The 12,207-nt window shown below is 33.4% G+C and overlaps 1 protein-coding gene across 1 annotated transcript; it reads right to left on the bottom strand.

The window, feature by feature from the left end:
* Nucleotides 1-10,057: 10,057 nt before the first annotated feature.
* LOC113231907 (pickpocket protein 28-like) lies at nt 10,058-11,443 on the bottom strand. Its single transcript, XM_026466447.1, has 5 exons — nt 11,364-11,443; nt 10,718-10,826; nt 10,521-10,613; nt 10,307-10,446; nt 10,058-10,202 (listed from the first exon to the last, which is right to left on the bottom strand). Exons 1-5 carry the CDS (start codon nt 11,441-11,443, stop codon nt 10,058-10,060), a joined length of 567 nt encoding a protein of 188 aa, XP_026322232.1.
* Between the last annotated feature and the right edge of the window lie 764 nt (nt 11,444-12,207).

The raw sequence follows: 12,207 nt of genomic DNA, 5'->3' as shown, positions 1-12,207 counted from the left end.
TGAATAGAATAATATAGAAAAAGATTTATTCGTGGCTAACAATATACACATAAACACTTGTAGTAGGTAGGCACACAAACAGTAGGTAGGTAACTTAAAAAATATACAGTAAATAAATAAATTAATGTGAACAATGTGTTGCCGTTGCTACCATGACAAGGCGGCCACTCAACCCATCCTCAAATACAATATATGGGTGCGGTACAGTAGCTAAGCTGGCAACAGTAATCTATAACATATAGTTTTGCGTCTCAAATTTAAAATCAAAGCTGCTTTTTTTCTTTTGTAACAAAGTTACTTTAAGGAGGTTTTTAAAAACAGGCTGAGACGATGGAAGTTTGAGTGGAGGTGTTATTCAAATTATTCCACCACTAGCTTGGTATCAGAAACTTCCCTCAAGAGCCCTGGTTTTCTGATAGGCTGTGGCTAGTGAAAAACTATTTATTCTCCTTGAGCTGTAGGCGTATGTAGCTCGCTTTAACTTGTTGTACAAGCAATTAGCACGCTTGAACTTAACGATCACGTGTATTAAACATGCTTGATTCCACATTCAATAAACCTTCGTTATTAAATTTTGGTGTTATATGTGTATGTGGGGGACTTTGTAACATAACTAAATGCAAGCATTCTGTATACGCTGAACAATTCGGATGTTTTAAGTAAGTAAAGTAATATATTCAAAATATCCTGAGCCTCTACCATAACATTACAGTGACAGTTATCGCTAGCGACCGCGTAAAATGTTTTTTCTTCTTGTGACCGCTAGGGGTGCTGTGTGATTTGCCATTGAAAATAGTGAACTTCTTTAAGAGGTCACTAGCGACATCTGTCGCAGTAAACTCGTGCTAGAGGCACTGTTTATAATAAAAACAAATTAAAATGCAACGCAAATTCAGTTGAACATTATTTAAGCAAGGCAAAGTAAAACTATGAAAAAAATATTATTCAATACAGTTGTGAATTTTAAATTTGTGTACAATTTTGCAAAGGATATTAAGTAATAATTTTAAATAAAATTTATATGTCTTTTATGCTCGTGACCACCACGTCTTTAATATACGTCTTCTGTCACTTAAAACCATTGCTCTTATCAGTATAACGCCCGTGTCCCCATGCCGTACATAGATGCAATAAAAACTGTAATCAACACATAATCGACAAGCATCACGACACTAGCCTGTCCATTTGTACATCCTACAATTATCCCGCTGCAGCGGCGTTTACTCAGCAGCCAAACAAAACACTACCGCGCTACCGTGACTCAACTGCCGTAAGCACTGGCCTAATGTAAACACACTGACAATACTGACGTGCGTCGATGGATCACGTAACATTGTAATCAAATCAAGTACAGAATGCTAAAGAATCATCTTTTCACTTTAAGCTGCAAACGAATTTTAAAAACACTACTTTAGAGCCTACTGTTGGCTAACTTTCTTTATTGTAATATATATCTTTCTCTCGTTATTGTGACGACCCTAATGACCCAACGGTTTGTACTGTGGGCGCTTGAAGAGGAAGCCCCAGGTTCAGTTCCTTTAGGATCAATTTGGAAACGAACTTTTTTAATTAGATAGGTTTCTGGAGTGTTTTATGTAGTGCTTAATTATTGTTCTCGTTGCTCTGGTACTGAAAGTTTGTCTTTTTTTATATTACCAAGTGACGGGACGACCAAGTTGTGTGTCTGGTAATAAGCGACACATCTGTCCATAGCAGTTGCAGTGCCACTATTAGCTTTAAATCACAAAGATCTGAGGGACACTGCCACTACGCCTGTCAGTCACTCTGAGATATAACTAGAAAAGTCCACTTGCCTGTAATTTCACCCTTATCCTTCAAAACCGGAACGCAATAATAGTCACATTACTGATTGGCGGTACAAATAGGTAAGGTGGCAGTATTTCCTGGACGAACTCTTACACAAGTAACTCTACTGCTATTAATTGAAATGGTTATCTGGCACATTATTGGCATATTAACTCAACCGCAAGAAATACTCTTAAACAAAGGTACCTCCAATGCTATCAATCACATGACTCAAGCCATAATCAATCAAAAGGCTCTGAGTGTAACAAAGAGTTCACGAAAATTGGCGGTTTCTGATCAGCCATTAACCCGGCAAATAACGACATAATGACCGCAACCCATTATGCTGTTGCCTTTGCATTATCCTTAATACCAGGGGTACGTCTTACCTACCTCAAAGTATATAATTTTTGATCAGGGTCCAGCTTTGAAAGAAATATTAAAGTTTTTTTAGAATTCCGTGTTCGATTAATTGTACTTCACTTTTATTAGTTTTATGGATTTGACTTATCATGAAATTAAATCCAAATCGTAATTATTAAGCAAAATAACATATAGGTACAGGTAAATAACATATAGGTACATATAGGTACCGAGTTCTTAGGTTGTTCTGCAATAGCTAAATTGTTTTATATACCACTTAACACTGACATATTTTAATGCTTTATAAAAGTTTAATTGGCGATTAAGTACTACTTAAGCGTTCCTTAAGTTTCAAAGTTTTCATTTTTTTGTGCACTTTTCATTTTTTTTTGCCGTAATTCCTCTTGTAATGAAAGAAAATGGAACGTACATACCTAGTATAAAGTATACAGAATTAACCAATGTTAAAAGTTTAGAATTCTTCAAGCTTAAAAGAGTTTAGCCTCTCAATGAAATTCGTTTAGTGAAACGCTATAAGCTAAACTGTCCTTTTACATATAAAATATAAATAGTCGTAATTATTTATGTGTATTCGTAGACTCAGAATATGTACAACATCGATACTAGAGATGGGATAGGAACAAAAGGAATATTTAGTACACAAACAATTCGCTATAAGAGGACCAAACTAGATGCTAATTTAGAATAACTTGAAAATATTAAATTATCTATTTTCTGGGTTTACTTGGGTTTACTCTATGAAATTATGTTTTAACAAAGTACCTTTAAATTCACTTGAATTGTTTAACATTTAATGACATCATGAAGTATTAAAATTGAATTCCCACTAAACTTAAAGGGCCCATTCACAGTAAAGAAAAACCGACGTGTCGGTTATCTAATATTACCGATACATTAATTATGTTTGTTCGGGCTTGCAGAAGGCGTTCTATTTTAACGTTATACCTAAATCTAATCTTAATATAATATTAACTATTTAGAAAACGAATATAAATACCTAAATGATATATACCTATGTATATATTTTTTTCATAATATCAAGTGACGGGACGAACAAATTGTTCCCCTGATAGTAAGCTACACGCTTGTCCACACCAACAGTTGCAGTGCCACTCGGAGCTTTAAATCGCAAAGATCTGAGGGGCACTGCCACTGCGCCCGTCACCCTGAGACATAAGTTACTGCTACTAAATATAATGTTATATAGAATATATCAGTAATTCAAAACTTTTGGTCACCTTTTCTTAATTTTTTAAATTTAACTGTAAAGTAAATTAGTATTTTAACCTACTTCAAAAAAAGGAGGAGGTTCTCAATTCGACTGTATGTTTTTTTTTTGTATGTATGTTACGCGATAACTCCGGTATTTGTGAACTGATTTTCATGATTCTTTTTTTGTTAGAAAGAGAGTACCTCCATAGTGATCTCATTTGCTTGCGTGGCTATTCATGCATGAAGATTCATTTTTGTAGCGCCTCATAACTTCTTAGTTAGTCGTTTTTATTTCACTTTTAGTTAAAAACCAAGTAAAAAGATGCAATGAAAAAAAATATATTCGATGACGTGATGACCTGATTCTTAAATTGTTTTTAACAAGAATTTAAGTCGTATAAGAATTGTTCCTCATTCATCATTTCAAAGAATTTGAACAATAATGGCTTCGAGTAGTAAAACAACTGCAAAAACTTTTGGTTAACTTTTTCTTATTTTTTTTATTTAACTCAAAAGTAAATTAGTTTTAACTTCTTAGTTAGTCGTTTTTATTTAACCGTTAGTTAAAAACCAACTAAAAAGATGCAATGAAAAAAAAAATATTCCATAACCTGATGACCTGATTCTTAAATTGTTTTTGACAAGAATTTAAAAGTCGTATAAGAATTGTTCCTCATTCATCATTTCAAAGAATTTGAACAATCATGACTTCGAGTAGTAAAAACACTTTTTTACGTTACTGTTATATGATACGAATTTTAATTAAATCATATTTAGAAATGCTAAAAGGGTGGCTTATGTGCAAATACAGGGGACAAAACTAACAAGACATATATTACTTCAATAGCATTAAGATGACACAGACTGTATACGTCGTATTTTTTGTTTTAGGTACAGAATTCCCACCACTACCACCAACAGTTGTCCAGTTATTAGTTCACTAATTACACAAAGTGTAGTTAATATATATAGGTTGATGAGTCGGAACGTGATGAATGTGACTGATGGTCTTAATAGTGGTATTAATGAAGGTCGAAGATAATTGGAAATTGTTATTGTAATGCAATTTTGCGCCAGAGGGTTTGAAAAAAAAGAGAAAAATTAAACACTACTAATTTTAACTTTTATATTGGAAGAATAAATGAAGGCGTGAAGTATGTAGACGTACTTCAATGCAATTGTCGTCCATTGTTTATTTACTTGGAGAGATTGGAATCATCTGAAATATACTGAAGGCCTATGCGAAAAATAAAATGTATTGAAATGATGTCACACAAGGAAGTTTTGAAAAGGGTTAGGAAGAAAAGAAATCTTTTCAATTCAATAGATAACAGAAGGTGTAAAAAGTTGGACATATATTGCGCAACGACAAATTTGTAAGAATGATAATTGAGCGGACGATAGAAGGGCAAAGAAATAGAGGAAGACCAAGAATGATTTATAGTGAACAAATAAAGAAGATCAAAGTGAACAGCTATTAGAAGGTTAACCGAACCGTGACGATTGTAAGACCCTGGCTCTTAAATAAAATAATGAGTATAATGTTTACTTATGAAGTTAACTCCTAAGACCCCGTATACGTTAAAATGTATTCAGGCGTTAACAATATTATTCCTATGATTTTAGCGTTTACGTGTAAACGCCCAGCGTACATTGTAACGAAATCACGTTCAAATTTAACGCAGTATGGACTATAAATGATCAAAGGTTTCCAGAAAAATACGTTTTTCGTATAAAAATTATCTTGGACTGAAGCATGTAATTTTAAAGTTTGCTGTGTTTTAGGAGGTTGAACTAGTAATATTAATATAGAAATATATTCAACATGTACATTTTTATTAACTTCAATACAGTGAAATGGAAAATAAAATAAACTCCTCACGATTATAAGCTAAAATCATCATTAAATCAAGAACATCACATATCCTTATTTTATATCATATTGCTGTACACAAAGTTCTAAAAAGAAGAGGGTTGTCCCAATGCGAACTGAGGACTTCACATGTTTTTCGAGGGTTATGATCTCTAACATGCAATTTCATTACGATGTTTTTCCTTCATCGTTTTCTAGAGATATTGTTGCTAAATGTTCAGCATAGCTTTATTTAATATCGTGCGGAAAAAAGTCGTTTTTACGTATTAATATGAAATATAAAAATAAAACGCCTTTTGGAAGTCTAAAATCGCATTTTTTTTTCAAACAAACCGTTTCAGGCTCATTACTTAATAGTTTCGTTTCCAATGAGTAGTAATCGCAAAAACCTATGAACTCCAACACATGAAATTTGTCTAGCTATATCATGATATATTTACTACCATAATATTCATATATTTTTTGTGAAAATACTCCATTAGTGTGTTGTCATTATTTTTACAAGGATCGTACAAAGAAAAAGAAAAAATCTTTCGAGTCATGTTATCCATTTTTTTTAAATACTCCACTTACTATTGCTATATTATTCCACAAGTTTGTTGTTGTACACCAGTGTTGCCACACCGGCGCTACTGCTCTTACCAACTTAGCTATAACCCGAGTCAACAGATCTTACGAAATTATTTTTTAATTTATATAAATTAAAGGGTATGGATCAGGTTTGATCAATTTTATTTTTCTATATCTATAGTTTCATTCTACCACGGCTAAATGCTAACCAAAGAACACTAGGATTACCAGCAAACCCAGTGTTAATAAGAATTGATTTGCAACCGCCATTTAAGAGAATCATCACAGACAGACCGACAGGGCAATTTCCTCTCATAATAACGTCAGTGTAATCACAAAGCTGGCTCGTAATGGGCAGCGGCGTTGTGGTTTTCATATTAAATTATACGTTGAAGCCGCCTCGAGGTACGTCTGTCCGTCTTTTATTACCCACTTTGTTGTTGATTTTTTATAGCGATTACTTGTAATGAGTGAATGATTGATGGATGTTCCGTGGCCTTTGATAAGTTTTGATTGAAAAAGTGGTTTGCTTCTATACTTTGGTTCGAACGTGCTTCGAACGGTACAGGGATTGGAAGGATTCGAATAACATTAGTCCCTACTGCTCTTTAAAAGATGGCAGCAAGAAGACATTATTTAGAACTTTTTGCCCTTTTTAAAAAACAATGTGAATTTAAAATATAAAATATGTGCAATAAATGAATTTGTAATATCTACCAAATAATATGTTTCAAGCTTTTAACATATACTTAAACTTGGTGAAATTTTGGAAAAAATTGTAGGTACTCGTAAATAACTTTGACACAACACAACAATAAATTATTCAATTATATGATTTAATGAATTAACATATAAATAAGTACTTAACTTTAAGAAATTATTCTAAAATTATTTTAATTGTTTTAAGTATTAAGGTGCTAATCATTATGTGTATAACATACAAGAAAAAAGTTTATAAATAACTTAATTACAAACTTTTTTTAAAATGCTTAAGAAAGTTTTTCGTCTTTCACTTCAAAATTGGATTTTTCTTGTCTTAAATCACGTTTAAAAATGCAGCATAAACTGGAAAAAAGTATTGTGTTAAAGATAATGTTTTACCGAGTCATAAAGGATTATAAATGATGTGCTCAAAGGTGTCCAAATATTTATATAAACCCAAATAATGCAGTATTAACAATTCAACAATGTTAATCCACACGAATAATCAAAAGGATCTCAGTAAACTATTAGCATTATAAGCGCTTGCTGAGGAGATCCCGAACTCGATTACAGGTAAGACTGATTTGTGAAATGAACTTTTCTAAATCAGTTCCAGTCTGGTTGTTGCCGGTAGCATCCTGGACATAATTTCATTGTACACACAGAATTGAACGTTTCCTAGTTTGAGACCGGGTAGTTGGTGTGGTTGTGTCATTGTTATTATAAATTATTACATGTAAGCATTTGTCCACCCACCATCCTCCACGTGGTGGATGTCACAAACTTTGGAAGGCCTATATCCGGCTATGGGTGAAATCAGGCTAACAGGAAACATTTGAATACAAGCAAGCATTTGTTTCTATTATATACGAATACGAAAAATGTTGTTACTTATTTCATTAGGTGCAACTTACCGCAAAGTGACAAAATAGACAATTTCCACAAGACTTAGCAAAGAGAAACCCAGGAAAAGACCAAGTAAACCACCAACGTTGGCCAGGAAATCTGTTAATCCAAACAATTCTGAACGTCGCATCGACACAAACCTTGGTTCTTTGAAGTATATTTCAACCCTTGAATGTTCATAACTAAAAGATAAAATAAAATCTTTTGTTATTTATTTATTTATGTGAACCAACATAAATGGTCAACCACTTTTACTCGGTTCGTCGTACATAAGATAATTGCTAAAACGGGACTTTCTATGAAACTTACTAATTCTTGTCTACTAAGTTACTAATAGACAAAAACTCTGGGAAATATAAATAACATAATTCTCTATACACAGTTATTATAACTAATATTATTATATTGTTGAACTTGTAACTAAAACTTTATACATTAAATATGAAAAATGTAGTGCAGAGTTAACAGCCATAAATGTATCTATTATCATCTAGCAGTAACTAAAAGTACAGACTAAATGCAACTTTATGAGCAATACGGCATTCAAATGGACAGACAACGTTAAAAAAAACGTCAACCAAACAGTAATAGAAAGGCTGCCCCGAGAACTGCATTAATCGTAACTACTTATAATACAAAAATAATGTAAGGTAGTTACCAAATTTATTTACGAAAATCTTATGTAATTATATTATATAGTAAACATTTTTTACATTATGTCTTCAAAGTATTCAGAAAATCACGAAAGAAGTCTATTTCAGATTATTTTTTATTCTAATAGTCATTGAAACAACACGAACTCCCATGATAGGAATACTCACTCATTTATCCATGGAAAGTGAAACTCCATTAAAGCCTCCAAATGTTTAAAGTAGTTCTGCACATCAAAACTTGTCTTTAATATTTCAGCATCGTACTGAATACTATAGCAAGACGGAAGACAGCGACAGGCTTTACCATTATTGGGAAGCCCGAGATCGGCTTTCAGTTCCCCCACCGCCAATTCATCTAAAAGAAACAAAGGTAAAATTAAAACATAAACTACCGCTGGACGTACTATATTTACTTTTTATTATATTTATATTTTACTTTACGTATTATTATTATTATTTGTGCTAAAGGGGAATGATAAATAAATGCTGCTATCAAACTGCCATGGCAGTTACAGCGGATTGCAGCTTTATACACAAAGCGACTTACTTAAGCCGTCACCCATTTATACAAAATTAATCAAACGACGAAACAAATATGTATTTAATTATACATAAATATATTCACACAGAACGTCCGGCTCGTGCTGAACAATTAGTATCACCAGCGTAAGTACGGTATGAATCGTGTAAAGCCAAGATGAAACATCAAACGAATATCAATCAATCGGATTTCTTGAGCGAACGTTCAATTCGAGTGACCTTAGAAGGCTACTCTTCCGAACATCGGGCGATAGATTTCCTCAAGATTCCGTAATGTACGCAATCTCTGTCTGCTGCATATCAACGATATGCTAACTCCGGGTACCTTCGGATATGCTGCTAACAGCACAGTTGTATACAGGTACTTGACCAATGCAAGAGTCAGTGGAGAAGAAATCCATTGTCGTTTGGACTTGGCACTCAAGGCGGTCTCTGATTGGGGATGCCTATGGAGGCGAACGGCTATGAAGTGGAATTCGCAGCGTGCAGACTTATTCCCTGAACGCTATATAAGTGTGGAAGCGAAACGTTTCGTGCGAATCGTTCGAATATTCACACGACACTTCGGCCTACCCTACCCTACCGCCTTCCCTGTGGGCGCTGACGAGTCCTGAGAACCGGGGCTTCAGAAACAATTGGGGGCATTGTTGCTGTCCAGGGGATAGCACCTTTTTTTTTTGAGCATTAAAAAAAAATACATATAAACTACAATATATGTATATTTTCTTTTCCTTGTGATTTTTAGTGTTAACTTTGTTAACTTAAAAATACGTGTATTCAGTTATTTTTTGTAGTGATAGGCGATGAAATTTTTTTATCTTGGCTAATTGGGCAGTAAGCCAAAAAGTTTGGGAACCTATGATTTAGATGCACATGCTCCTCATCGTCACTTTACATCAGGTGAGATGGAAAACAAAGGCGCACCTATTTTTTTATAAAAATAAATAACATCTGAAAATTTAATGCGAATGACTTCTGAGAAAGCTATTCTTGATTTCAAAATATATATGATTGCCTTACCTAGCGCGTCATTTACACATGACCACATTTTTCCAGTGCAAATTGGTGTGCCTTTAACATCTATGCAAAGAGATAAAATGAGTTAGTTTTCCATATTTTATATTCAACAGCACGTAGGGCTTTAACCTTTGAAATTTACGCATTTCTATCGCAAGTTTTTTTTTATTTAAATATTTCTTAACAATTAATATATAGGTGGACATTAACCGTACCTATTTATAAGACTTTCAAAAGTTACCACGATTCACCTATTAATATTTAATAATTGTGTAAAATATTCTCAAAAATATTTTGATGTAATATGTTATTTATAAGGTCTACATAACACAGATTTCTTACTAGACACAAAGACCTAAAAAAGATTTTTGTTAAAATTCCTTATAATCAAGCATCACGGAGACTTACGGGGCATATTGAACCATACACATCCACACTTTCTAAACATGTACTCGGACTGGCATTCCAAACGACAATTGCTCGGAGTATAAACTTCAAAATAATCGAGCTTGTAGTCCTCAGGAAAATAGCATTGTCTCCTGAAAAACGTACCAATTAATTCAAATTAAGAGAAGGTGTGAAACGTTAACAAATTTGACTGCTTTGCTCATAAATTTATGAATTGACTACAATTATTACTTACACTTCTGGATCGTATCCTCGTAATGTTTCAGATGTGTTTAACATGCTAAATTTGACTGCAATCGATGAAACTTGCCTCGGCACAGCCGCGTAATAGTAATGCGAACTTTGCGGTAAGTCCTCAGGATTTTGCAAGAATATCTATGAATTTTAATACTAATTATGTTCAAGTCGTCAGTGACAAAAATCTGCAAACTAGACACACTTGCATTTACCTTGAAACCGTTTCTCGCACTATTACATCCACTACCCCTAAACTTCTTAGCTTCCTGCAATAGTATTACTAAATCCGGTGATGGTCCATTTTCCTACAACAATCATCAAATCAAAATTTCAGACTCATCATCTTCACACCAAACAAAAGTATATAGCAAATGCCTTACAGTGAATCGGATTAAAGAATAAAACATACCCTTCCTCGTCTTGGATATGGGTGTTCGTCAGTATTAGTATATCCTTCTGTGACCGTCCAGTTCCTACTGATTTCTGTAGTATTCAGGATTGGGTAATCCTTTTGCATTCTGGAAAATAGAATTCGCTTTCGGGATTACCACATTATAATTTACTGCTATTACACATTTGGTCTATTCCACTAGTTCCTACCAGCTGTCCCCCCTAGTAGAGACAAGTGGGTTTTTTTCACTCTTCCCTACCACACCATCACTGGTTGGGATAAGTGGAATTTATATCTCTATGGCCCATTAATATTTTGAGCGCTAGTTATGGAGGTCCTGGGTTCGATTGCAGGTAGTAACTACGTAGTAAACAAATTTTTCTAAAACGCTCCTAGTCTGGGTGTTCTGGGCAGTGTCACAAAGTTAATTTCATTATTCTAGTACTCATAGTACCACAGAAACTTCGTTGTTTGATACTAGGTAATGTGTATGCTTTCTGGGACTGTTATTATTATTATATGTATATATAGTTACTGTACAACCAGTGCTTCCACAAAAAAATTTAATACAATTACTTAGTTTGGAACATCATTTTCTTAAAAACGAAACCTGTGTGTGGGAAAATATATATTTTATACTTTTCGTTAAAGAAAAAAAAATCACCTGTCAGTGAACATTTCTGTAACCGCTAGTGCATTGAAATTGTAGCACACACCTTCAGTCGTTAAAGCAACTTTAAACATGTTTTCACATGGCATGTTCTTTCCGCGCCATATGCAATATTCAAATACTTCATTCACGTCAGGAGCTACCTGTAAAAATTTAGGCAAGAAATAGGGTACTCCTTTTCTTAAATTCTAATTAAAAGACATTCGTATCTCTCCTACTATTGCTTCAATTTATAATGTAGCAAATTCTAAAATGCTACATTTTATCAAGTTTGTGAGTATGTTCAATTTGAAATTTTCTTGAAATCAAAAAGTTCTGGGACGATGTCTGGTATGTTGAATAATGGCATAATCGTTATTCATTTATCAATTTATGTATATGCCCTGAAACGAATTTTACGCCGGACAAAATATTCAATTCACTTACTTTAAACAAATTCTGTACTAGTGACGAATTGGTGAAGTCTTCTGAGCTTGTCAAGTTGCCGATCATAAACTGTATTTCGTTTACTTCACCGCAAACTAAGCTTACGGCCTGTAAAATTTGAATTTCCTCCTGAGTACTGAAATAAAATAAACGCTTATGCTGCCGTTGCAGTAATTTTTTATACTTGTATTATTCATACTACAGTAAAATCCATATTTTGCGACAAGGTTGTTAATGTAATTGTAGACACATTATTATTATTTTTAATATTTTTTGTTCTAAATTTCGTCTAAAAAGTCCCATGGAAGGCTTGGAGGATATAATACTCGGTAGAATTTTATTGCAACATTGAAAATTAATTCATAATTAATAATAAAAGCATTCTTTATTATTTATACACAGTGTGAAAAAT

This window comes from Hyposmocoma kahamanoa, unplaced genomic scaffold (genome assembly GCF_003589595.1).
Source record: "Hyposmocoma kahamanoa isolate Upper Pololo Valley unplaced genomic scaffold, ASM358959v1 66, whole genome shotgun sequence".
In the NCBI taxonomy this organism is placed as follows: domain Eukaryota; kingdom Metazoa; phylum Arthropoda; class Insecta; order Lepidoptera; family Cosmopterigidae; genus Hyposmocoma; species Hyposmocoma kahamanoa.
Note: the sequence above shows the minus strand (reverse complement) of the source record. Positions and strands in the feature narration are given on the sequence as shown.

Coding starts and splice junctions, on each gene's coding strand:
- LOC113231907 (XM_026466447.1), bottom strand. CDS start 11,443: ATGTTTAAAGTTGCTTTAACGACTGAAGGTGTGTGCTACAATTTCAAT. Junction 10,827..11,363: donor ACAGAAATGTTCACTGACAG/GTGATTTTTTTT, acceptor TCTATTTTCCAG/AATGCAAAAGGATTACCCAA. Junction 10,447..10,520: donor GTGCGAGAAACGGTTTCAAG/GTAAATGCAAGT, acceptor TAAAATTCATAG/ATATTCTTGCAAAATCCTGA.